The 27290-nt window shown below is 55.4% G+C and overlaps 1 protein-coding gene across 2 annotated transcripts in view; it reads left to right on the plus strand.

Annotated features, from left to right (window-relative positions):
• The window catches only part of tdrd5 (tudor domain containing 5), a 52718-nt gene that overhangs the window by 14261 nt on the left and 11167 nt on the right, over positions 1 to 27290 (plus strand). For both annotated transcript variants that reach the window (XM_036947346.1, XM_036947319.1), the window contains exons 14-15: positions 9467 to 9562; positions 9994 to 10161. In XM_036947346.1, the coding sequence (XP_036803241.1) occupies positions 9467 to 9562; positions 9994 to 10161 (264 nt within the window). The remainder of the gene's footprint in view (positions 1 to 9466; positions 9563 to 9993; positions 10162 to 27290) is intronic.

Here is a 27290-nt window from a genome sequence, read left to right on the forward strand (position 1 = left end):
ACCAGCGTTAGTAGTTAGTAGCGGCGGCCCCAGCGTTAGTAGTTAGTAGCGGCGGCCCCAGCGTTAGGAGATGGGGAGAGAGAGAGAACCAAGGAGGCCCTTGAATCAGTTATAGAACCCATTGCCCTTTATGGTTGTCACCAACCAAGAATACACAAAATGGGACAAACACCAAATTGAGATTCTGCAGAAATATCCTCTGTGTACAACGTAAAACACCAAATAATGAATCCAGAGCAGAATTAGGCCGATACCCGCTAATTATCGAAATCCAGAAAAAAGCCGTTCAATTCTACAACCACCTAAAAGGAAGCGATTCCCAAACCTTCCATAACAAAGCCATCACCTACAGAGAAATTACCCTGGAGAAGAGTCCCCTAAGCAAGCTGGTCCTGGGGCTCTTTTCACAAACACAAACAGACCACACAGAGCCCCAGGACAGCAACACAATTAGACCCAACCAAATCATGAGAAAACAAAAAGATAATTATTTCTAATGTGTCAAGTAATTAGCAAAAAAACAGAGCAAACTAGAATGCTATTTGGCCCTAAACAGAATACCTGACCACTGTGACTGACCCAAACTTAAAGAAAGCTTTTACTATGTACAGACCCAGTGAGCATAGCTTTGCTATTGAGAAAGGCCGCCGTAGGCAGACCCTCTGAAGAAAAAAGAGGCTGTGTGCACACTGCCCACAAAATGAGGTGGAAACTGAGCTGCACTTCCTAACCTCCTGCCAAAATAATGACCATATTGGAGACACACATTTCCCTCAGATTACATAGACAGTAATGCGTCTGTGTGCAGCTGGTGAGATGAGTCAGGCAGAAATGAGTAATGAAAGCAATTTTACTCAAATACACTGCTCAAAAAAAATAAAGGGAACACTTAAACAACACAATGTAACTCCAAGTCAATCACACTTCTGTGAAATCAAACTGTCCACTTAGGAAGCAACACTGATTGACAATACATTTCACATGCTGTTGTGCAAATGGAATAGACAACAGGTGGAAATTATAGGCAATTAGCAAGACACCCCCAATAAAGGAGTGGTTCTGCAGGTGGGGACCACAGACCACTTCTCAGTTCCTATGCTTCCTGGCTGATGTTTTGGTCACTTTTGAATGCTGGCGGTGCTTTCACTCTAGTGGTCGCATGAGACGGAGTCTACAACCCACACAAGTCAGGTAGTGCAGCTCATCCAGGATGGGACATCAATGCGAGCTCTGGCAAGAAGGTTTGCTGTGTCTGTCAGCGTAGTGTCCAGAGCATGGAGGCGCTACCAGGAGACAGGCCAGTACATCAGGAGACGTGGAGGAAGCCGTAGGAGGGCAACAACCCAGCAGCAGGACCGCTACCTCCGCCTTTGTGCAAGGAGAAGCAGGAGGAGCACTGCCAGAGCCCTCCAAAATGACCTCCAGCAGGCCACAAAAGTGCATGTGTCTGCTCAAGCGGTCAGAAACAGACTCCATGAGGGTGGTATTAGGGCCCGATGTCCACAGGTGGGGGTTGTGCTTACAGCCCAACTCCGTGCAGGACGTTTGGCATTTGCCAGAGAACACCAAGATTGGCAAATTCGCCACTGGCGCCCTGTGCTCTTCACAGATGAAAGCAGGTTCACACTGAGCACATGTGACAGTCTGGAGATGCCGTGGAGAACGTTCTGCTGCCTGCAACATCCTCCAGAATGACCTGTTTGGCGGTGGGTCAGTCATGGTGTGGGGTGGCATTTCTTTGGGGGGGCCGCACAGCCCTCCATGTGCTCGCCAGAGGTAGCCTGACTGCCATTAGGTACCGAGATGAGATCCTCAGACCCCTTGTGAGACCATATGCTGATGCGGTTGGCCCTGGGTTCCTCCTAGTGCAAGACAATGCTAGACCTCATGTGTCTGGAGTGTGTTAGCAGTTCCTGCAAGAGGAAGGCATTGATGCTATGGACTGTCCCGCCCGTTCCCCAGACCTGAATCCAATTGAGCACATCTGGGACATCATGTCTCGCTCCGTCCACCAATGCCACGTTGCACCACAGACTGTCCAGGAGTTGGCGGATGCTTTAGTCCAGGTCTGGGAGGAGATCCCTCAGGAGTCCATCTGCCACCTCATCAGGAGCATGCCCAGGCGTTGTAGGGAGGTTATACAGGCACGTGAAGGCCACACACACTACTGAGCCTTATTTTGACTTTTTTTTAAAAATTGAATTTACATTAGTTGGATCAGCCTGTAGTGTGGTTTTCCACTTTAATTTTGAGTGTGACTCCAAATCCAGACCTCCATGGGTTGATAAATTTGATTTCCATTGATAATTTTTGTGATTTTGTTGTCAGCACATTCAACTATGTAAAGAAAAAAGTATTTAATAAGAATATTTCATTCAGATCTAGGGTGTTATTTTAGTGTTCCCTTTATTTTTTTGAGCAGTGTATATCACAATACACGTTGTGTATTGCCACAAAGGCCACAAGCCCACAAATACGGACCACAATACAATAAACAATTACTCACAAACAAACATGGGGGAACAGAGGGTGAAATAACGATCAAGTAATTTCGGGATTGAAACCAGGTGTGTAAGACAAAGGCGAAACAAGGAGAGGGACCGACTTCAGTGGAAGTCGTGACAGTCGACTCCAGCAATGCACCGACACAGACCTAGGGACGAGGCGCAGGGCGATCCGAATGGAGACGGTGGAACTCCCGCAGCAACGAAAAGTCCAAGACGTCCTCCACCGGCACTCAGCATCTCCTCTGGACCGTACCCCTCCACGAGGTAATGAAGGCCCCTCGCCCGTCGCCTCGAGCCCAGGATGGCTCTAACAGCATACGCCGGGGCCTCCTCAATGTCCAGAGGGGGTGGAGGGACCTCCCGCACCTCAGACTCCTGGAGTGGACCTGCCACTACCGGCCTGAGGAGAGACACATGGTGCAAGGGATTAATACGGTAATCTGAGGGAAGCTGTAACCTGTAACATACCTTGTTCAGTCTCCTCAGGACTTTGAATGGCCCCACAAACCGCGGACCCAGCTTCCGGCAGGGCAGGCGAAGGGGCAGGTTTCGGGTCGAGAGCCAGACCCGGTCCCCCGGGGGGGGGGAGTGTGCTCTGTGCGTAACGTCTGGTCAATGTCCGCGTCCAGCTCCACACCACCGATGCCACCAGGCAAGAGGCCGGAGGTATGGGAGTGTGATCCATGGACCGCTCCTCTGTGTCATACATCCGGGAAAGTGCGTCTGCCTTAGCGTTCTGGTAACCTGATCTGTAGGACAGAGTGAAAACAAAACGTATAAAGAACATGCCCCACCTTGCCTGGCAAGGGTTCAGTCTCCTCGCCGCTCGGATGTACTCCAGATTGCAGTGGTCATTCCAGATGAGATAAGGGTGTTTAGCCCCCTCAAGTCTATGTCTCCACGCCTTCAGAGCCTTGACAACAGCCAACCGCTCTCGGTCCCCCACATCATAGTTTCGCTTTGGTGGCGTGCCCGAGAGCTGAGAGAGCATGGCTCCTATCCCAGCCTCGGACGCGTCCACCTCCACTATACACGCCAAAGAGGGATCCAGATGAGCCAGCACGGGAGCCAAGGTAAACGGAGCCTTCAGGTGACCAAAAGCCCTGTCCGCCTCAGCCTACCACTGCAGTAGCAGCGGTCCCCCCTTCAGCACTGAGTTAATGGGAGCCGCTACCTGACCAAAACCCCAGATAAACCTCCGGTAGTAGTTGGCAAACCCTAGAAACCGCTGCACTTCCTTTACCGTGGTGGGACTCGACCAATTACGCACCGCTGAAATGCAGTCACACTCCATCTCCACCCCTGAAGTGGAAATGCGGTACCCTAGGAAGGAGACGGACTGTTGGAAGAACAGACATTTCTCAACCTTGACGTACAGGTCATGCTCCAACAGTCGACCAAGCACCCTGCGCAGCAGGGACACATGCTCGGCGCGTGTAGCGGAGTATATCAGAATGTTGTCGATATACACCACCACACCCTGCAGGTTCCTGTGCAGGTCCCAGAAAATCTCTTCAACAAAGGAATGGAAGATTGATGGAGCATTCATCAACCCGTACGGCATGATGGGGTACTCATAGTGCCCTGAGGTGGTACTAAATGCCGTCTTCCAGTCGTCCCCCTCCCGGATACGCACCAGGTTGTATGCGCTCCTGAGATCCAATTTTGTGGAGAAGCACGCCCGTGCATTGACTTGATCGCACTGGCGATGAGAGGCAGCGGGTAGCTGTACCTCACTGTGATCTGATTGATACCTCGATAGTTAATACACGGGCGCAGACCTCCATCCTTCTTCACAAAAAAAGAAACTCGAGGAGGCAGGTGAAGTGGAGGGCCAACTGTATCCCTGCCCCAGGGATTCGGAGACATATGTTTCCATAGCCGCCATCTCCTCCTGTGACAGAGGATACACATGACTCCTGGGAAGTGCTGCGTCTACCAGGAGATTTATCGCACAATCCCACCGGCGATGGGGTGGTAATTGAGTCGCCGCCTTCTTACAGAAGGCGAGAGTCAAATCGGCATATTCTGAGGGGAAGCGCACGGTGGAGACCTGGTCTGGACTTTCCACCGTAGTTGCACCGACGGAAACTCCTATACACCTCCCTGACCACTCTCGTGACCACCCCTTGAGAGCCCTATGTTTTCACGAAATAGTGGGGTCATGACAGGCCAACCAGGGTAGGCCCAGCACCATGGGAAACGCAGAAGAATCAATAAGGAAGAGACTGATTCTCTCCTTGTGACCCTCCTGCGTAACCATACTTAGTGGAGCGGTCGCCTCCCTAATCAGCCCTGACCCTAATGGTCGACTATCTAGGGCATGCACAGGGAAGGGTATATCCACAGGAACAAGGGGAATCCCTAAACTATGAGCAAATGAACGGTCAATAAAATTCCCAGCTGCGCCTGAATCTACGAGCGCCTTATGCTGGGAATGCGGGGAAAACTCAGGAAATTTAATAAACACATACATGTGAGCAACAGGGGGCTCTGGGTGAGCCTGGTGCCGACTCACCTGGGGTGACACGATAGTGCCCTGCCTGCTGCCTCGACTCCCTGAGGAACCTCCCCAGCACCGACCAGCAGTGTGCCCTCTGCGGCCACAGATGGTGCAGGGAATGGCCCCTCCTCCGGTCGCCCTAAGCGCAGCACCTCCCAGCTTCATGGGCGTCGGAGCGGAGGGGATGGAACTGACAGGCCCCGATCTGGACGTCCGCGGGCAGCCAGCAGGTTGTCCAGCCGGATGGTCAGATCCACCAGCTGGTCCAACATGAGGGTGGTGTCTCGGCTGGCCAACAGCCGACGAACGTCCTCGCGCAGACTGCACCGGTAGTGATTGATCAGGGCCCTGTCGTTCCATCCCGCGCTGGTGGCCAGGGTCCGGAAGTCCCAAGCGAAATCCTGTGCGCTCCTCGTCCCCTGCTTCAGGTGGAACAGACGTTCACCCGCCGCTCGACCCTCAGGCGGGTGGTTGAAATCTGCCCAAAGCAGCGGGTGAACTTAGCGTAATTGTCCAACGCCGTTTCTCCTTCACTCCATACGGTGTTGGCCCACACCAGGGCTTTGCCTGAGAGGCAGGCGACGAGGGCGGACACGCTCTTACGTCCCGAAGGAGCCGGGTGGATGGTCGCCAGGTAGCGCTCCAGCTGGAGTAGGAACCCCTGGCATCCGGCAGCTGTCCCATCATACTCCCACGGGAGAGCGAGCCGAATCCCACTGGGACCGGGTGAAGGAGGGGTGGACAGTGTGGCCTGCTGTAGTGGGGCTGGTGGAGGACCTCCTCCTCTCTCGCAACGATCCATCGTCTGCAGCACCCGATCCATGGCGTTGCTCAGACATTGCAATATGGTCGCGTGCTGCTGGACGCGCTCCTCTACCGCCACAGGGAGGGCGTCTGGTCCTGCTGACTCCATTCGGTGGTGAGTAATTCTGTAATGCGTCTGTGTGTAGCTGGTGAGATAAGTCAGGCGCAGGACCGCAGATATGAGTAATGAAAGCAATTTTACTCAAATATATCACAATACACGTCGTATAAATACAAGGCCACAAATACGGACCGCAATACAATAAACAATTACTCACAAACAAACATGGGGGAACAGAGGGTTAAATAATTAACAAGTAATTGGGGGATTGAAACCAGGTGTGTAAGACAAAGACAAAACAAATGGAAAATGGATCGGCGATGGCTAAAAGGCCGGTAATTTTGACCGCCGAACACCGCCCGAACAAGGAGAGGGACCGACTTCGGCGGAAGTCGTGACACAGACCCACACAGAATTAGAAAACAAATCCAATTTTGATATACGCCTTTATCTATTGGGTGAAATTCCACTGTGCAATCACAGCAGCAAGATTTGTGACCTGTTGCCACAAGAAAAGGTCAACCAGTGAAGAACAAACACCATTGTAAATACAACCCATATTTGTTTTCCTGTTTGTACTTTAACCATTTGTACATCGTTACAACACTGTGTATATATACATAATATGACATTTCAAATGTCTTTTGGAACTTCTGTGAGTGTAATGTTTATTTTTGTTTATTTCACTTTTGTTTATCTACTTCACTTGCTTTGGCAATGTTAACATATGTTTCCCATGCCAATAAAGCCCCTTGAATTGAATTGAGGGGGAGGCAGAGAGAGAGGGAGGGGGGGCAGGGTGAGAGAGAGAGAGGATGAGGGAGAGGGTGGGGGAGAGACGGCTACAGTCGTTCTGCTGAAACGGGAAAGGGATGAATTGCAGTGTTCCGTCAGGACTGCTTTCTGTGGGGATGCAAGAGGGAGCGAGAGCATCATCCACCCATTATGAAAACTACTGTGGAGGTCTGAGGCCTGGCTGGGGGCTTCTTAACAGCCTTGTCCTGTGTGGAGGACTGAGGCCTGGCTGGGGGCTTCTTAACAGCCTTGTCCTGTGTGGAGGTCTGAGGCCTGGCTGGGGGCTTCTTAACAGCCTTGTTCTGTGTGGAGGTCTGAGGCCTGGCTGGGGGCTTCTTAACAGCCTTGTCCTGTGTGGAGGCCTGGCTGGGGGCTTCTTAACAGCCTTGGCCTGTGTGAAGGCCTGGCTGGGGGCTTCTTAACAGCCTTGTCCTGTGTGGAGGTCTGAGGCCTGGCTGGAGGCTTCTTAACAGCCTTGTCCTGTGTGGAGGCCTGGCTGGAGGCTTCTTAACAGACTTGTCCTGTGTGGAGGTCTGAGGCCTGGCTGGGGGCTTCTTAACAGCCTTGTCCTGTGTGTAGGTCTGAGGCCTGGCTGGAGGCTTCTTAACAGCCTTGTCCTGTGTGGAGGCCTGGCTGGGGGCTTCTTAACAGCCTTGTCCTGTGTGGAGGCCTGGCTGGGGGCTTCTTAACAGCCTTGTCCTGTGTGGAGGCCTGGCTGGGGCTTCTTAACAGCCTTGTCCTGTGTGGAGGCCTGGCTGGGGGCTTCTTAACAGCCTTGTCCTGTGTGGAGGCCTGGCTGGGGGCTTCTTAACAGCCTTGTCCTGTGTGGAGGCCTGGCTGGGGCTTCTTAACAGCCTTGTCCTGTGTGGAGGCCTGGCTGGGGGCTTCTTAACAGCCTTGTCCTGTGTGGAGGCCTGGCTGGGGGCTTCTTAACAGCCTTGTCTTGTGTGGAGGTCTGAGGCCTGGCCGGAGGCTTCTTAACAGCCTTGAACAGATCACTGATCTGACACAACAGGGTTCAGCAAAAGCCTTTAAATATAATCCTTGTTTATACTGAGTATACCAAACATTAGGAATACCTTCCTAATATTGAGTTACACCCCCCCCCCCCCCCCCCCCCCCCCCCCCTTCCTTTTTGCACTCAGAACAGCCTCAATTCATCAGGGCATGGATTCTACAAGGTGTCAAAAGCGTTCCACAAGGATGCTGTTCCTTGTGGACTACAATACAATGCTTCCCACAGTTGTCAAGTTGGCTGGATGTCCTTTAGGTGGTGGACCATTCTTGATGCACACGGGAAACTGTTGAGTGTGAAAAACCCAGCAGCGTTGCAGTTCTTGACACAAACCGGTGCGCCTGGCACCTACTACCAAATCCCGTTCAAAGGCACTTAAATATTTTGTCTTGCACATTCACCAGCTTTATGGCACACATACACAATCCATGTCAGGGTATATGCAACAGTTTGGGCAGCCTGGCTCATTGTGAACTAATTTGCCAGAATTGTACGTAATTATGACATAACATTGAAGGTTGTGCAATGTAACAAGAATATTTAGACTTAGGGATGCCACCCGTTAGATAAAATACAGAACGGTTCCGTATTTCACTGAAATAATAAACGTTTTCGAAATGATAGTTTCCGGATTCGACCATATTAATGACCCAAGGCTCGTATTTCTGTGTGTTATGTTAGACTTAAGTCTATGATTTGATAGAGCAGTCTGAGTGATGGTAGGCAGCAGCATGCTCGTAAGCATTCATTCAAACAGCACTTTCATGCGTTTTGCCAGCAGCTCTTCGCAAGCACAGCGCTGTTTATGACAAGCCTATCAGCCTAATGGCTGGTGTAACCGATGTGAAATGGCTAGCTAGTTAGCGGGATGCACGCTAATAGCGTTTCAAACGTCACTCGCTCTGAGACCTAGAGTAGTTATTCCCCTTGCTCTGCAAGGGCCGCCTGATTTTGTGGATTGATGGGTAACGCTGCTTCAAGTGTGGCTGTTGTCGATGTGTTCCTGGTTCGAGCCCAGGGAGGGGCGAGGAGGGGGACGGAAGCTATACTGTTACACTGGCAATACTATAGTGCCTATAAGAACATCCAATAGCCAAAGGTATATGAAATACAAATGGTATAGAGAGAAATAGTCTTATTAATACGATATTAACTACAACCTAAAACCTCTTACCTTGGAATATTGAAGTCTCATGTTAAAATGAACCACCAACTTTCATATGTTCTGAGCAAGTAACTCATTATTTATTTGAAGCTAAATTGATTTTATTGATGTATTATATTAAGTTAAAATAAGTGTTCATTCAGTATGGTTGTAATTGTCATTATTACAAATAAATACAAAATTGGCAGCGGCTCCAATAATCGGTATCGGCGTTGAAAAATCATAATCGGTCATATATATATATATATATATATATATATATATATATATATATATATATATATATATATATATATATATATATATATATATATATATATATATATATATATATATATATATACACACAGTACATCACAAAAGTGAGTACACCCCTCACATTTTTGTAAATATTTGAGTATACCAATGTAGTGGTTAGAGCGTTGGACTAGTAACCGAAAGGTTGCAAGTTGAAATCCCAGAGCTGACAAGGTACAAATCTGTTGTTCTGCCCCTGAACAGGCAGTTAACCCACTGTTCCTAGGCCGTCATTGAAAATAAGAATTTGTTGTTAACGGACTTGCTGAGTTAAATAAAGGTGTAAAAAAAAAAAACTTTAATTGGATGTGTGTTTTAGACCCCTAACCTTGTGGGTGGGAACAAAACCAACAAAGAGGAAGTTCTGCCTGACCTCCCAGCACTGGAGTTCATCGAGGTCAACTCTACAACTCAGGTATGACCTTTGACCCCACAATTATCAGAACATAATTCTAGCATAGCCGAAAGAGGAAGCGAGACACCCCACTCGCTGTTTTTTTCCCTGGTTCAATGAACTAAGTAGACCAGACCCAGCTGGTATCTCATTGATCACTATTGGAGACTCACCCAGTTAAGTAGACCGGAACTGACAATGTTTTTATCAATGTAAATGGCCTGAGTGAACTATCTTAATTTATGCGCTATCTTTGGTTCTAGAACATGGTGACGTTATAAGACCTTGTTATAATGTGTGTAATTAGAGTGGTCCTATATATGTGTGCTGTCTCTCCAACTCCTATGGTCAATCGTGATGAGACTGCTCTAACAGACCTGGAACGAGGCTAATGTAGAATGGAACTGGGATTATAAAAGGAATGATCTAAGGTTGTGTGTTTGTTTCTCCAGGGGGGCCTGAATGCCAACCCGTTTGCAGCTCTGCAGAGTAAGGACCCACTGCTGCTGTGCTGTAGTGACTGGGACCAGGGCTGGACACCCAATGCCCCTGCCCCCACCCCTGCCCCAGAGGTGGTACAGCCCAAGGCAAACCTGGGTAACCATGGAGACACAGCTATGGTAAGGACAGAGGTCAGACTTTTGGCCTCAGAAAATACTGCATACTTTGTTTTAGGTTGTCAGACTGAAAAGAACAGTCCCAACTAGACTGTAATATTCTACCTGAGGTCCAGTTGTTTGCGTCGTTATCTGGCAACCTGCCTAACACCACTAAGCAGCTGGTAAGAACTAATTTCATTGGAAAGCAATTGCAGTCTGCAGTCTGACCTCCTGTTGTCGTGTTTGTTAGGCATTAGACCTCTGCCCCTGCACATCCTCCCTGGACGCACTGCATATTAAATGCATATTTAATTGTTTGTTAATTGGAAGAAAATGAGAACAATTCCTCCCCCCCAATGTTCTCATAAAAAGCCCTGTTTGTGCCAAATTCCTGCATGAGGAACAAAATAAAACACAAATTAAGAACTTTGAGAGAGGGCCGGGCGATATCGAGTGTTTTCGATATATTCAAGTTTGTTTTAGCGCGATGTGGAAAATGCCTGTATCGCAGGAATGGAGGTTCTGTTATAATGTAACTTTTTACAAATGCAGCATCCCACTGTCTCTTCTGTCAGCCCAACACGTGCACAGAGGTTATCCACCAATCACAACCTTTCACAAGTTGTAACCACGCCGGAGAGGTGCAGTGGTGGTAAGAGTTCCACCAACATGGAAAGTGAGGAAGCCAGCTCAGCCTCTCTGTGAGGATGAAAACATCCAATGTTTGTTCAGTAATATGGAAGTGGTTCGGGGTTAAGAGGTCTGATGTTCAGCAAACGAATGTCCTGTGCAAAATGTGTCGAAAGACAATTGCTACGAAAAGCAGCAGTACAACCAACCTCTTCCATCACCTGCAACTGAAACACAAGATGGAATGGGAGGAAAGCATGAGACTACACAATGCCGATTCCAGTCGCCCAATTCCCAAAACGTCTGCTAAAAGACAAACTACCATACCCGCAACTTCAAACATAATCCCTTATGACAAGAGAAGTTTGAGGTGGAAGTTCGATCTATGGTCGCGCAGAATGTTAGAGCCATACCTAAGTTTGACAGTCCACTACATAAATCAACCCTGGATATTGCAAAATGTCTGCCTCCAGACGTCTTACTTCCCTGATGATCATACGGGTGAAGTAATATCCCAGGGTCTCAATGACTCTCTGGCATCGTGGAAGATGAGTGAAGACCGACAGGTGTACATGACAACTGACAGCAGGAGCAACATGATAAAAGCATTGCACTTGAACATCTGGACCCGCCTGCAGTGCTTTGGGCACAGGCTTCACCTCGCCATCAGTAAGTGTGATGTTGGATAATTAAAGTGCATTTTAACCAAATTGATACATTTTCAATCAAAATGATTATATAAATTACATATTGAAATAGCTAGTGGTCAAACATTCCTAAACAATAGAATAGACGTGTGGGTGTGTTTATTTGTGGTGTTCATTTATTTTGCACAAATAGGCCTTGAGAATTATGTCTTGGCCTTTTAAAAATGTGTTTAGAGAAAAACAGGAAATGGAGAGATATATCATCCAAACCTCTAAAGAAAAGTGATATTACTATTAGCCTGTATTCCCCAGCTCCTTCCTGTATTTCCCCAGCTCCTTCCTGTATTTCCCCCAGCTCCTTCCTGTATTTCCCCCAGCTCCTGCCTGTATTTCCCCCCCAGCTCCTGCCTGTATTTCCCACCCAGCTCCTGCCTGTATTTCCCCCCCAGCTCCTGCCTGTATTTCCCCCCCAGCTCCTGCCTGTATTTCCCCCCAGCTCCTTCCTGTATTTCCCCCAGATCCTGCCTGTATTTCCCCCCAGCTCCTGCCTCCCAGCTCCTGCCTGTATTTCCCCCCAGCTCCTGCCTGTATTTCCCCCCCAGCTCCTGCCTGTATTTCCCCCCCAGCTCCTGCCTGTATTTCCCCCCCAGCTCCTGCCTGTATTTCCCCCCCAGCTCCTGCCTGTATTTCCCCCCCAGCTCCTTCCTGTATTTCCCCCAGCTCCTGCCTGTATTTCCCCCCAGCTCCAGCCTGTATTTCCCCCCCAGCTCCAGCCTGTATTTCCCCCCCAGCTCCTGCCTGTATTTCCCCCCCAGCTCCTGCCTGCATTTCCCCCCAGCTCCTTCCTGTATTTCCCCCAGCTCCTGCCTGTATTTCCCCCCCAGCTCCTGCCTGTATTTCCTGCCTGTATTTCCTGCCTGTATTTTCCCAGCTCCTGCCTGTATTTTCCCCCCCAGCTCCTGCCTGTATTTTCCCCCAACTCCTGCCTGTATTTCCCCCCCATCTCCTGCCTGTATTTCCCCCCAGCTCCTGCCTGTATTTCCCCCCAGCTCCTGCCTGTATTTCCCCCCAGCTCCTGCCTGTATTTCCCCCAGCTCCTGCCTGTACTTCCCCCAGCTCCTGCCTGTATTTCCCCCAGCTCCTGCCTGTATTTCCCCCAGCTCCTGCCTGTATTTCCCCCAGCTCCTGCCTGTATTTCCCCCCAGCTCCTGCCTGTATTTCCCCCCATCTCCTGCCTGTATTTCCCCCCAGCTCCTGCCTGTATTTTCCCCAGCTCCTGCCTGTATTTCCCCCCAGCTCCTGCCTGTATTTCCACCCAGCTCCTGCCTGTTTTTCCCCCCAGCTCCTGCCTGTATTTCCCCCCCAGCTCCTGCCTGTATTTCCCCCAGCTCCTTCCTGTATTTCCCCCCAGCTCCTGCCTGTATTTCCCCCCAGCTCCTGCCTGTTTTTCCCCCCAGCTCCTGCCTGTAATTTCCCCCCCAGCTCCTGCCTGTATTTTCCCCCCAGCTCCTGCCTGTATTTTCCCCCCAGCTCCTGCCTGTATTTTCCCCCCAGCTCCTGCCTGTATTTCCCCCCAGCTCCTGCCTGTATTTTCCCAGCTCCTGCCTGTATTTTCCCCAGCTCCTGCCTGTATTTCCCCCCCAGCTCCTTCCTGTATTTCCCCCAGCTCCTGCCTGTATTTCCCCCCAGCTCCTGCCTGTATTTCCCCCCAGCTCCTGCCTGTATTTCCCCCCCAGCTCCTGCCTGTATTTCCCCCCCAGCTCCTGCCTGTATTTCCCCCCAGCTCCAGCCTGTATTTCCCCCCCAGCTCCTGCCTGTATTTCCCCCCCAGCTCCTGCCTGTATTTTCCCCCCCAGCTCCTGCCTGTATTTCCCCCCAGCTCCTGCCTGTATTTCCCCCCAGCTCCTGCCTGTATTTCCCCCCAGCTCCTGCCTGTATTTCCCCCCAGCTCCTGCCTGTATTTCCCCCCAGCTCCTGCCTGTATTTCCCCCCAGCTCCTGCCTGTATTTCCCCCCAGCTCCTGCCTGTATTTCCCCCCAGCTCCTGCCTGTATTTCCCCCCAGCTCCTGCCTGTATTTCCCCCCAGCTCCTGCCTGTATTTCCCCCCAGCTCCTGCCTGTATTTCCCCCCAGCTCCTGCCTGTATTTCCCCCCAGCTCCTGCCTGTATTTCCCCCCCAGCTCCTGCCTGTATTTCCCCCCAGCTCCTGCCTGTATTTCCCCCCAGCTCCTGCCTGTATTTCCCCCCCAGCTCCTGCCTGTATTTCCCCCCAGCTCCTGCCTGTATTTTCCCCCCAGCTCCTGCCTGTATTTCCCCCCAGCTCCTGCCTGTATTTCCCCCCAGCTCCTGCCTGTATTTCCCCCCAGCTCCTGCCTGTATTTCCCCCCAGCTCCTGCCTGTATTTTCCCCCCAACTCCTGCCTGTATTGTCCCCCCAGCTCCTGCCTGTATTTTCCCCCCAGCTCCTGCCTGTATTTTCCCCCAGCTCCTGCCTGTATTTTCCCCCCAGCTCCTGCCTGTATTTTCCCCCCAGCTCCTGCCTGTATTTCCCCCCAGCTCCTGCCTGTATTTTCCCCCCAGCTCCTGCCTGTATTTCCCCCCAGCTCCTGCCTGTATTTCCCCCCAGCTCCTTCCTGTATTTCCCCCCAGCTCCTGCCTGTATTTCCCCCCAGCTCCTGCCTGTATTTCCCCCCAGCTCCTGCCTGTATTTCCCCCCAGCTCCTGCCTGTATTTCCCCCCAGCTCCTTCCTGTATTTCCCCCCAGCTCCTTCCTGTATTTCCCCCCAGCTCCTGCCTGTATTTCCCCCCAGCTCCTGCCTGTATTTCCCCCCAGCTCCTGCCTGTATTTCCCCCCAGCTCCTGCCTGTATTTCCCCCCAGCTCCTGCCTGTGTTCCCCCCAGCTCCTGCCTGTGTTCCCCCCAGCTCCTGCCTGTATTCCCCCCAGCTCCTGCCTGTATTCCCCCCAGCTCCTGCCTGTATTCCCCCCAGCTCCTGCCTGTATTCCCCCCAGCTCCTGCCTGTATTTCCCCCCAGCTCCTGCCTGTATTTCCCCCCAGCTCCTGCCTGTATTTCCCCCCAGCTCCTGCCTGTATTTCCCCCCAGCTCCTGCCTGTATTTCCCCCCAGCTCCTGCCTGTATTTCCCCCCAGCTCCTGCCTGTATTTCCCCCCCAGCTCCTGCCTGTATTTCCCCCCCAGCTCCTGCCTGTATTTCCCCCCCAGCTCCTGCCTGTATTTCCCCCCCAGCTCCTGCCTGTATTTCCCCCCAGCTCCTGCCTGTATTTCCCCCCAGCTCCTGCCTGTATTTCCCCCCAGCTCCTGCCTGTATTTCCCCCCAGCTCCTGCCTGTATTTCCCCCCAGCTCCTGCCTGTATTTCCCCCAGCTCCTGCCTCTATTTCCCCCAGCTCCTGCCTGTGTTCCCCCCAGCTCCTGCCTGTGTTCCCCCCAGCTCCTGCCTGTATTCCCCCCAGCTCCTGCCTGTATTCCCCCCAGCTCCTGCCTGTATTCCCCCCAGCTCCTGCCTGTATTTCCCCCCAGCTCCTGCCTGTATTTCCCCCCAGCTCCTGCCTGTATTTCCCCCCAGCTCCTGCCTGTATTTCCCCCCAGCTCCTGCCTGTATTTCCCCCCAGCTCCTGCCTGTATTTCCCCCCAGCTCCTGCCTGTATTTCCCCCCCAGCTCCTGCCTGTATTTCCCCCCCAGCTCCTGCCTGTATTTCCCCCCAGCTCCTGCCTGTATTTTCCCCCCAAGCTCCTGCCTGTATTTTCCCCCCAGCTCCTGCCTGTATTTCCCCCCAGCTCCTGCCTGTATTTCCCCCCAGCTCCTGCCTGTATTTCCCCCCAGCTCCTGCCTGTATTTCCCCCCCCAGCTCCTGCCTGTATTTTCCCCCCAGCTCCTGCCTGTATTTTCCCCCCAGCTCCTGCCTGTATTTTCCCCCCAGCTCCTGCCTGTATTTCCCCCCAGCTTTTCCCCCCAGCTCCTGCCTGTATTCCCCCCAGCTCCTGCCTGTATTCCCCCCAGCTCCTGCCTGTATTCCCCCCAGCTCCTGCCTGTATTTCCCCCCAGCTCCTGCCTGTATTTCCCCCCAGCTCCTGCCTGTATTTCCCCCCAGCTCCTGCCTGTATTTCCCCCCAGCTCCTGCCTGTATTTCCCCCCATCTCCTGCCTGTATTTTCCCCCAGCTCCTGCCTGTATTTCCCCCAGCTCCTGCCTGTATTTCCCCCAGCTCCTGCCTGTATTTCCCCCCAGCTCCTGCCTGTATTTCCACCCAGCTCCTGCCTGTATTTCCACCCAGCTCCTGCCTGTTTTTCCCCCCAGCTCCTGCCTGTATTTCCCACCCAGCTCCTGCCTGTATTTCCCCCAGCTCCTTCCTGTATTTCCCCCCAGCTCCTGCCTGTATTTCCCCCCAGCTCCTGCCTGTTTTTCCCCCCAGATCCTGCCTGTATTTCCCCCCAGCTCCTGCCTGTTTTTCCCCCCAGCTCCTGCCTGTATTTCCCCCAGCTCCTTCCTGTATTTCCCCCCCAGCTCCTTCCTGTATTTCCCCCCAGCTCCTGCCTGTATTTCCCCCCAGCTCCTGCCTGTATTTCCCCCCAGCTCCTGCCTGTATTTTCCCCCAACTCCTGCCTGTATTGTCCCCCCAGCTCCTGCCTGTATTTTCCCCCCAGCTCCTGCCTGTATTTTCCCCCAGCTCCTGCCTGTATTTTCCCCCCAGCTCCTGCCTGTATTTTCCCCCCAGCTCCTGCCTGTATTTCCCCCCAGCTCCTGCCTGTATTTTCCCCCCAGCTCCTGCCTGTATTTCCCCCCAGCTCCTGCCTGTATTTCCCCCCAGCTCCTTCCTGTATTTCCCCCCAGCTCCTGCCTGTATTTCCCCCCAGCTCCTGCCTGTATTTCCCCCCAGCTCCTGCCTGTATTTCCCCCCAGCTCCTGCCTGTATTTCCCCCCAGCTCCTGCCTGTATTTCCCCCCAGCTCCTTCCTGTATTTCCCCCCAGCTCCTGCCTGTATTTCCCCCCAGCTCCTGCCTGTATTTCCCCCCAGCTCCTGCCTGTATTTCCCCCCAGCTCCTGCCTGTATTTCCCCCAGCTCCTGCCTGTGTTCCCCCCAGCTCCTGCCTGTGTTCCCCCCAGCTCCTGCCTGTATTCCCCCCAGCTCCTGCCTGTATTCCCCCCAGCTCCTGCCTGTATTCCCCCCAGCTCCTGCCTGTATTCCCCCCAGCTCCTGCCTGTATTTCCCCCCAGCTCCTGCCTGTATTTCCCCCCAGCTCCTGCCTGTATTTCCCCCCAGCTCCTGCCTGTATTTCCCCCCAGCTCCTGCCTGTATTTCCCCCCCAGCTCCTGCCTGTATTTCCCCCCCAGCTCCTGCCTGTATTTCCCCCCCAGCTCCTGCCTGTATTTCCCCCCCAGCTCCTGCCTGTATTTCCCCCCCAGCTCCTGCCTGTATTTCCCCCCCAGCTCCTGCCTGTATTTCCCCCCCAGCTCCTGCCTGTATTTCCCCCCAGCTCCTGCCTGTATTTCCCCCCCAGCTCCTGCCTGTATTTCCCCCCAGCTCCTGCCTGTATTTCCCCCCAGCTCCTGCCTGTATTTCCCCCCAGCTCCTGCCTGTATTTCCCCCAGCTCCTGCCTCTTTTTCCCCCAGCTCCTGCCTGTGTTCCCCCCAGCTCCTGCCTGTGTTCCCCCCAGCTCCTGCCTGTATTCCCCCCAGCTCCTGCCTGTATTCCCCCCAGCTCGTGCCTGTATTTCCCCCCCAGCTCCTGCCTGTATTTCCCCCCCAGCTCCTGCCTGTATTTTCCCCCCAGCTCCTGCCTGTATTTTCCCCCCAGCTCCTGCCTGTATTTCCCCCCAGCTCCTGCCTGTATTTCCCCCCAGCTCCTGCCTGTATTTCCCCCCAGCTCCTGCCTGTATTTCCCCCCCAGCTCCTGCCTGTATTTTCCCCCCAGCTCCTGCCTGTATTTTCCCCCCAGCTCCTGCCTGTATTTTCCCCCCAGCTCCTGCCTGTATTTTCCCCCCAGCTCCTGCCTGTATTTCCCCCCAGCTTTTCCCCCCAGCTTTTCCCCCCAGCTCCTGCCTGTATTTCCCCCCAGCTCCTGCCTGTATTTCCCCCCCAGCTCCTGCCTGTATTTTCCCCCCAGCTCCTGCCTGTATTTCCCCCCAGCTCCTGCCTGTATTTTCCCCCCAGCTCCTGCCTGTATTTCCCCCCAGCTCCTGCCTGTATTTTCCCCCCAGCTCCTGCCTGTATTTCCCCCCAGCTCCTGCCTGTATTTTCCCCCCAGCTCCTGCCTGTATTTTCCCCCCAGCTCCTGCCTGTATTTCCCCCCAGCTTTTCCCCCCAGCTCCTGCCTGTATTTCCCCCCAGCTCCTGCCTGTATTTCCCCCCAGCTCCTGCCTGTATTTCCCCCCAGCTCCTGCCTGTATTTCCCCCCCAGCTCCTGCCTGTATTTTCCCCCCAGCTCCTGCCTGTATTTCCCCCCAGCTCCTGCCTGTATTTCCCCCCAGCTCCTGCCTGTATTTCCCCCCAGCTCCTGCCTGTATTTTCCCCCCAGCTCCTGCCTGTATTTTCCCCCCAGCTCCTGCCTGTATTTCCCCCCAGCTCCTGCCTGTATTTCCCCCCAGCTCCTGCCTGTATTTTCCCCCCAGCTCCTGCCTGTATTTCCCCCCAGCTTTTCCCCCCAGCTCCTGCCTGTATTTCCCCCAGCTCCTGCCTGTATTTTCCCCCCAGCTCCTGCCTGTATTCCCCCCAGCTCCTGCCTGTATTTTCCCCCCAGCTCCTGCCTGTATTTTCCCCCAGCTCCTGCCTGTATTTTCCCCCCAGCTCCTGCCTGTATTTCCCCCCAGCTCCTGCCTGTATTTCCCCCCAGCTCCTGCCTGTATTTCCCCCCAGCTCCTGCCTGTATTTCCCCCCAGCTCCTGCCTGTATTTCCCCCCAGCTCCTGCCTGTATTTCCCCCCAGCTCCTGCCTGTATTTCCCCCCAGCTCCTGCCTGTATTTCCCCCCAGCTCCTGCCTGTATTTTCCCCCAGCTCCTGCCTGTATTTTCCCCCCAGCTCCTGCCTGTATTTTCCCCCCAGCTCCTGCCTGTATTTCCCCCCAGCTCCTGCCTGTATTTCCCCCCAGCTCCTGCCTGTATTTCCCCCCAGCTCCTGCCTGTATTTTCCCCCAGCTCCTGCCTGTATTTTCCCCCCAGCTCCTGCCTGTATTTCCCCCCAGCTCCTGCCTGTATTTCCCCCCAGCTCCTGCCTGTATTTCCCCCCAGCTCCTGCCTGTATTTCCCCCCAGCTCCTGCCTGTATTTCCCCCCAGCTCCTGCCTGTATTTCCCCCCAGCTCCTGCCTGTATTTCCCCCCAGCTCCTGCCTGTATTTCCCCCCAGCTCCTGCCTGTATTTTCCCCCCAGCTCCTGCCTGTATTTCCCCCCAGCTCCTGCCTGTATTTCCCCCCAGCTCCTGCCTGTATTTCCCCCCAGCTCCTGCCTGTATTTCCCCCCAGCTCCTGCCTGTATTTCCCCCCAGCTCCTGCCTGTATTTCCCCCCAGCTCCTGCCTGTATTTCCCCCCAGCTCCTGCCTGTATTTCCCCCCAGCTCCTGCCTGTATTTCCCCCCAGCTCCTGCCTGTATTTCCCCCCAGCTCCTGCCTGTATTTCCCCCCAGCTCCTGCCTGTATTTTCCCCCCAGCTCCTGCCTGTATTTCCCCCCAGCTCCTGCCTGTATTTCCCCCCAGCTCCTGCCTGTATTTCCCCCCAGCTCCTGCCTGTATTTCCCCCCAGCTCCTGCCTGTATTTCCCCCCAGCTCCTGCCTGTATTTCCCCCCAGCTCCTGCCTGTATTTCCCCCCAGCTCCTGCCTGTATTTCCCCCCAGCTCCTGCCTGTATTTCCCCCCAGCTCCTGCCTGTATTTCCCCCCAGCTCCTGCCTGTATTTCCCCCCAGCTCCTGCCTGTATTTCCCCCCAGCTCCTGCCTGTATTTCCCCCCAGCTCCTGCCTGTATTTCCCCCCAGCTCCTGCCTGTATTTCCCCCCAGCTCCTGCCTGTATTTCCCCCCAGCTCCTGCCTGTATTTCCCCCCAGCTCCTGCCTGTATTTCCCCCCAGCTCCTGCCTGTATTTCCCCCCAGCTCCTGCCTGTATTTCCCCCCAGCTCCTGCCTGTATTTCCCCCCAGCTCCTGCCTGTATTTCCCCCCAGCTCCTGCCTGTATTTCCCCCCAGCTCCTGCCTGTATTTCCCCCCAGCTCCTGCCTGTATTTCCCCCCCAGCTCCTGCCTGTATTTCCCCCCCAGCTCCTGCCTGTATTTCCCCCCAGCTCCTGCCTGTATTTCCCCCCCAGCTCCTGCCTGTATTTCCCCCCAGCTCCTGCCTGTATTTCCCCCCAGCTCCTGCCTGTATTTCCCCCCAGCTCCTGCCTGTATTTCCCCCCAGCTCCTGCCTGTATTTCCCCCCAGCTCCTGCCTGTATTTCCCCCCAGCTCCTGCCTGTATTTCCCCCCAGCTCCTGCCTGTATTTCCCCCCAGCTCCTGCCTGTATTTCCCCCCAGCTCCTGCCTGTATTTCCCCCCAGCTCCTGCCTGTATTTCCCCCCAGCTCCTGCCTGTATTTCCCCCCAGCTCCTGCCTGTATTTCCCCCCAGCTCCTGCCTGTATTTCCCCCCAGCTCCTGCCTGTATTTCCCCCCAGCTCCTGCCTGTATTTCCCCCCAGCTCCTGCCTGTATTTCCCCCCAGCTCCTGCCTGTATTTCCCCCCAGCTCCTGCCTGTATTTCCCCCCAGCTCCTGCCTGTATTTCCCCCCAGCTCCTGCCTGTATTTCCCCCCAGCTCCTGCCTGTATTTCCCCCCAGCTCCTGCCTGTATTTCCCCCCAGCTCCTGCCTGTATTTCCCCCCAGCTCCTGCCTGTATTTCCCCCCAGCTCCTGCCTGTATTTCCCCCCAGCTCCTGCCTGTATTTCCCCCCAGCTCCTGCCTGTATTTCCCCCCAGCTCCTGCCTGTATTTCCCCCCAGCTCCTGCCTGTATTTCCCCCCAGCTCCTGCCTGTATTTCCCCCCAGCTCCTGCCTGTATTTCCCCCCAGCTCCTGCCTGTATTTCCCCCCAGCTCCTGCCTGTATTTCCCCCCAGCTCCTGCCTGTATTTCCCCCCAGCTCCTGCCTGTATTTCCCCCCAGCTCCTGCCTGTATTTCCCCCCCAGCTCCTGCCTGTATTTCCCCCCAGCTCCTGCCTGTATTTCCCCCCAGCTCCTGCCTGTATTTCCCCCCAGCTCCTGCCTGTATTTCCCCCCAGCTCCTGCCTGTATTTCCCCCCAGCTCCTGCCTGTATTTCCCCCCAGCTCCTGCCTGTATTTCCCCCCAGCTCCTGCCTGTATTTCCCCCCAGCTCCTGCCTGTATTTCCCCCCAGCTCCTGCCTGTATTTCCCCCCAGCTCCTGCCTGTATTTCCCCCCAGCTCCTGCCTGTATTTCCCCCCAGCTCCTGCCTGTATTTCCCCCCAGCTCCTGCCTGTATTTCCCCCCAGCTCCTGCCTGTATTTCCCCCCAGCTCCTGCCTGTATTTCCCCCCAGCTCCTGCCTGTATTTCCCCCCAGCTCCTGCCTGTATTTCCCCCCAGCTCCTGCCTGTATTTCCCCCCAGCTCCTGCCTGTATTTCCCCCCAGCTCCTGCCTGTATTTCCCCCCAGCTCCTGCCTGTATTTCCCCCCAGCTCCTGCCTGTATTTCCCCCCAGCTCCTGCCTGTATTTCCCCCCAGCTCCTGCCTGTATTTCCCCCCAGCTCCTGCCTGTATTTCCCCCCAGCTCCTGCCTGTATTTCCCCCCCAGCTCCTGCCTGTATTTCCCCCCAGCTCCTGCCTGTATTTCCCCCCAGCTCCTGCCTGTATTTCCCCCCCAGCTCCTGCCTGTATTTTCCCCCCAGCTCCTGCCTGTATTTCCCCCCAGCTCCTGCCTGTATTTCCCCCCAGCTCCTGCCTGTATTTCCCCCCAGCTCCTGCCTGTATTTTCCCCCCAGCTCCTGCCTGTATTTCCCCCCAGCTCCTGCCTGTATTTCCCCCCAGCTCCTGCCTGTATTTCCCCCCAGCTCCTGCCTGTATTTCCCCCCAGCTCCTGCCTGTATTTCCCCCCAGCTCCTGCCTGTATTTCCCCCCAGCTCCTGCCTGTATTTCCCCCCAGCTCCTGCCTGTATTTCCCCCCAGCTCCTGCCTGTATTTCCCCCCAGCTCCTGCCTGTATTTCCCCCCAGCTCCTGCCTGTATTTCCCCCCAGCTCCTGCCTGTATTTCCCCCCAGCTCCTGCCTGTATTTCCCCCCAGCTCCTGCCTGTATTTCCCCCCAGCTCCTGCCTGTATTTTCCCCCCAGCTCCTGCCTGTATTTCCCCCCAGCTCCTGCCTGTATTTCCCCCCAGCTCCTGCCTGTATTTCCCCCCAGCTCCTGCCTGTATTTCCCCCCAGCTCCTGCCTGTATTTTCCCCCCAGCTCCTGCCTGTATTTCCCCCCAGCTCCTGCCTGTATTTCCCCCCAGCTCCTGCCTGTATTTCCCCCCAGCTCCTGCCTGTATTTCCCCCCAGCTCCTGCCTGTATTTTCCCCCCAGCTCCTGCCTGTATTTCCCCCCAGCTCCTGCCTGTATTTCCCCCCAGCTCCTGCCTGTATTTCCCCCCAGCTCCTGCCTGTATTTCCCCCCAGCTCCTGCCTGTATTTCCCCCCAGCTCCTGCCTGTATTTCCCCCCAGCTCCTGCCTGTATTTCCCCCCAGCTCCTGCCTGTATTTCCCCCCAGCTCCTGCCTGTATTTCCCCCCAGCTCCTGCCTGTATTTCCCCCCAGCTCCTGCTGTATTTCCCCCCAGCTCCTGCCTGTATTTCCCCCCAGCTCCTGCCTGTATTTCCCCCCAGCTCCTGCCTGTATTTCCCCCCAGCTCCTGCCTGTATTTCCCCCCAGCTCCTGCCTGTATTTCCCCCCAGCTCCTGCCTGTATTTCCCCCCAGCTCCTGCCTGTATTTCCCCCCAGCTCCTGCCTGTATTTCCCCCCAGCTCCTGCCTGTATTTCCCCCCAGCTCCTGCCTGTATTTCCCCCCAGCTCCTGCCTGTATTTCCCCCCAGCTCCTGCCTGTATTTCCCCCCCAGCTCCTGCCTGTATTTCCCCCAGCTCCTGCCTGTATTTCCCCCCAGCTCCTGCCTGTATTTCCCCCCAGCTCCTGCCTGTATTTCCCCCCAGCTCCTGCCTGTATTTCCCCCCAGCTCCTGCCTGTATTTCCCCCCAGCTCCTGCCTGTATTTTCCCCCCAGCTCCTGCCTGTATTTCCCCCCAGCTCCTGCCTGTATTTCCCCCCAGCTCCTGCCTGTATTTCCCCCCAGCTCCTGCCTGTATTTCCCCCCCAGCTCCTGCCTGTATTTCCCCCCAGCTCCTGCCTGTATTTCCCCCCAGCTCCTGCCTGTATTTCCCCCCAGCTCCTGCCTGTATTTCCCCCCAGCTCCTGCCTGTATTTTCCCCCCAGCTCCTGCCTGTATTTCCCCCCAGCTCCTGCCTGTATTTCCCCCCAGCTCCTGCCTGTATTTTCCCCCCAGCTCCTGCCTGTATTTTCCCCCAGCTCCTGCCTGTATTTCCCCCCAGCTCCTGCCTGTATTTCCCCCCAGCTCCTGCCTGTATTCCCCCCAGCTCCTGCCTGTATTTCCCCCCAGCTCCTGCCTGTATTTCCCCCCAGCTCCTGCCTGTATTTCCCCCAGCTCCTGCCTGTATTCCCCCCCAGCTCCTGCCTGATTTCCCCCCAGCTCCTGCCTGTATTTTCCCCCCAGCTCCTGCCTGTATTTCCCCCCCAGCTCCTGCCTGTATTTCCCCCCCAGCTCCTGCCTGTATTTTCCCCCCAGCTCCTGCCTGTATTTCCCCCCCAGCTCCTGCCTGTATTTCCCCCCCAGCTCCTGCCTGTATTTCCCCCCCAGCTCCTGCCTGTATTTCCCCCCAGCTCCTGCCTGTATTTTCCCCCCAGCTCCTGCCTGTATTTCCCCCCAGCTCCTGCCTGTATTTCCCCCCAGCTCCTGCCTGTATTTTCCCCCCCAGCTCCTGCCTGTATTTCCCCCCAGCTCCTGCCTGTATTTTCCCCCCAGCTCCTGCCTGTATTTCCCCCCAGCTCCTGCCTGTATTTCCCCCCAGCTCCTGCCTGTATTTCCCCCCAGCTCCTGCCTGTATTTCCCCCCCAGCTCCTGCCTGTATTTTCCCCCCAGCTCCTGCCTGTATTTCCCCCAGCTCCTGTATTTTCCCCCCAGCTCCTGCCTGTATTCCCCCCCAGCTCCTGCCTGTATTTTCCCCCAGCTCCTGCCTGTATTTTCCCCCAGCTCCTGCCTGTATTTTCCCCCCAGCTCCTGCCTGTATTTCCCCCCAGCTCCTGCCTGTATTTCCCCCCAGCTCCTGCCTGTATTTTCCCCCCAGCTCCTGCCTGTATTTCCCCCCAGCTCCTGCCTGTATTTCCCCCCAGCTCCTTCCTGTATTTCCCCCCAGCTCCTTCCTGTATTTTCCCCCCAGCTCCTGCCTGTATTTTCCCCCCAGCTCCTGCCTGTATTTCCCCCCAGCTCCTGCCTGTATTTCCCCCCAGCTCCTGCCTGTATTTCCCCCCAGCTCCTGCCTGTATTTTCCCCCAGCTCCTGCCTGTATTTTCCCCCCAGCTCCTGCCTGTATTTCCCCCCAGCTCCTGCCTGTATTTCCCCCCAGCTCCTGCCTGTATTTCCCCCCCAGCTCCTGCCTGTATTTCCCCCCCAGCTCCTGCCTGTATTTTCCCCCAGCTCCTGCCTGTATTTTCCCCCCAGCTCCTGCCTGTATTTCCCCCCAGCTTTTCCCCCCAGCTCCTGCCTGTATTTCCCCCCAGCTCCTGCCTGTATTTCCCCCCAGCTCCTGCCTGTATTTCCCCCCAGCTCCTGCCTGTATTTTCCCCCCCAGCTCCTGCCTGTATTTCCCCCCAGCTCCTGCCTGTATTTCCCCCCAGCTCCTGCCTGTATTTCCCCCAGCTCCTGCCTGTATTTTCCCCCCAGCTCCTGCCTGTATTTCCCCCCAGCTCCTGCCTGTATTTCCCCCCAGCTCCTGCCTGTATTTTCCCCCCAGCTCCTGCCTGTATTTCCCCCAGCTCCCAGCTCCTGCCTGTATTTCCCCCCAGCTCCTGCCTGTATTTCCCCCCAGCTCCTGCCTGTATTTCCCCCCAGCTCCTGCCTGTATTTCCCCCCAGCTCCTGCCTGTATTTTCCCCCCAGCTCCTGCCTGTATTTCCCCCCCAGCTCCTGCCTGTATTTCCCCCCAGCTCCTGCCTGTATTTCCCCCCAGCTCCTGCCTGTATTTTCCCCCCAGCTCCTGCCGTATTTCCCCCCAGCTCCTGCCTGTATTTCCCCCCAGCTCCTGCCTGTATTTCCCCCCAGCTCCTGCCTGTATTTCCCCCCAGCTCCTGCCTGTATTTCCCCCCAGCTCCTGCCTGTATTTCCCCCCAGCTCCTGCCTGTATTCCCCCAGCTCCTGCCTGTATTCCCCCCAGCTCCTGCCTGTATTCCCCCAGCTCCTGCCTGTATTCCCCCCAGCTCCTGCCTGTATTCCCCCCAGCTCCTGCCTGTATTTCCCCCCAGCTCCTGCCTGTATTTCCCCCCAGCTCCTGCCTGTATTTTCCCCCCAGCTCCTGCCTGTATTTCCCCCCCAGCTCCTGCCTGTATTTCCCCCCCAGCTCCTGCCTGTATTTCCCCCCCAGCTCCTGCCTGTATTTTCCCCCCAGCTCCTGCCTGTATTTCCCCCCAGCTCCTGCCTGTATTTCCCCCCAGCTCCTGCCTGTATTTTCCCCCCAGCTCCTGCCTGTATTTTCCCCCAGCTCCTGCCTGTATTTTCCCCCCAGCTCCTGCCTGTATTTTCCCCCCAGCTCCTGCCTGTATTTTCCCCCCAGCTCCTGCCTGTATTTTCCCCCCAGCTCCTGCCTGTATTTCCCCCAGCTCCTGCCTGTATTTCCCCCAGCTCCTGCCTGTATTTCCCCCCAGCTCCTGCCTGTATTTTCCCCCCAGCTCCTGCCTGTATTTCCCCCCAGCTCCTGCCTGTATTTCCCCCCAGCTCCTGCCTGTATTTCCCCCAGCTCCTCCCCAGCTCCTGCCTGTATTTCCCCCCAGCTCCTGCCTGTATTTCCCCCCAGCTCCTGCCTGTATTTTTCCCCCAGCTCCTGCCTGTATTTCCCCCAGCTCCTGCCTGTATTTCCCCCCAGCTCCTGCCTGTATTTCCCCCCAGCTCCTGCCTGTATTTCCCCCCCAGCTCCTGCCTGTATTTCCCCCCCAGCTCCTGCCTGTATTTCCCCCCCAGCTCCTGCCTGTATTTCCCCCCAGCTCCGTGCCTGTATTTCCCCCCCAGCTCGTGCCTGTATTTCCCCCCAGCTCCTGCCTGTATTTTCCCCCCCAGCTCCTGCCTGTATTTTCCCCCCAGCTCCTGCCTGTATTTCCCCCCAGCTCCTGCCTGTATTTCCCCCCCAGCTCCTGCCTGTATTTTCCCCCCAGCTCCTGCCTGTATTTTCCCCCCAGCTCCTGCCTGTATTTTCCCCCCAGCTCCTGCCTGTATTTCCCCCCAGCTCCTGCCTGTATTTCCCCCCAGCTCCTGCCTGTATTTCCCCCCCAGCTCCTGCCTGTATTTCCCCCCCAGCTCCTGCCTGTATTTTCCCCCCAGCTCCTGCCTGTATTTCCCCCCAGCTCCTGCCTGTATTTCCCCCCAGCTCCTGCCTGTATTTCCCCCCAGCTCCTGCCTGTATTTTCCCCCCAGCTCCTGCCTGTATTTTCCCCCCAGCTCCTGCCTGTATTTCCCCCAGCTCCTGCCTGTATTTCCCCCCAGCTCCTGCCTGTATTTCCCCCCAGCTCCTGCCTGTATTTCCCCCCAGCTCCTGCCTGTATTTCCCCCCAGCTCCTGCCTGTATTTCCCCCCAGCTCCTTCCTGTATTTCCCCCCAGCTCCTTCCTGTATTTTCCCCCCAGCTCCTGCCTGTATTTTCCCCCCAGCTCCTGCCTGTATTTCCCCCCAGCTCCTGCCTGTATTTCCCCCCCAGCTCCTGCCTGTATTTTCCCCCCAGCTCCTGCCTGTATTTCCCCCCAGCTCCTGCCTGTATTTCCCCCAGCTCCTGCCTGTATTTCCCCCCAGCTCCTGCCTGTATTTCCCCCCAGCTCCTGCCTGTATTTCCCCCCAGCTCCTGCCTGTATTTCCCCCCAGCTCCTGCCTGTATTTCCCCCCAGCTCCTGCCTCGTATTTCCCCCCAGCTCCTGCCTCTATTTCCCCCAGCTCCTGCCTGTGTTCCCCCCAGCTCCTGCCTGTATTCCCCCCAGCTCCTGCCTGTATTCCCCCCAGCTCCTGCCTGTATTCCCCCAGCTCCTGCCTGTATTTCCCCCCAGCTCCTGCCTGTATTTCCCCCCAGCTCCTGCCTGTATTTCCCCCCAGCTCCTGCCTGTATTTCCCCCCCAGCTCCTGCCTGTATTTCCCCCCCAGCTCCTGCCTGTATTTCCCCCCCAGCTCCTGCCTGTATTTCCCCCCCAGCTCCTGCCTGTATTTCCCCCCCAGCTCCTGCCTGTATTTTCCCCCCAGCTCCTGCCTGTATTTCCCCCAGCTCCTGCCTGTATTTCCCCCCAGCTCCTGCCTGTATTTTCCCCCCAGCTCCTGCCTGTATTTTCCCCCAGCTCCTGCCTGTATTTCCCCCCAGCTCCTGCCTGTATTTTCCCCCCAGCTCCTGCCTGTATTTTCCCCCCAGCTCCTGCCTGTATTTTCCCCCCAGCTCCTGCCTGTATTTCCCCCAGCTCCTGCCTGTATTTCCCCCCAGCTCCTGCCTGTATTTTCCCCCCAGCTCCTGCCTGTATTTCCCCCCAGCTCCTGCCTGTATTTTCCCCCAGCTCCTGCCTGTATTTCCCCCCAGCTCCTGCCCCCAGCTCCTGCCTGTATTTTCCCCC

This window comes from Oncorhynchus mykiss, chromosome 1 (assembly GCF_013265735.2).
Source record: "Oncorhynchus mykiss isolate Arlee chromosome 1, USDA_OmykA_1.1, whole genome shotgun sequence".
In the NCBI taxonomy this organism is placed as follows: Eukaryota; Metazoa; Chordata; class Actinopteri; order Salmoniformes; family Salmonidae; genus Oncorhynchus; species Oncorhynchus mykiss.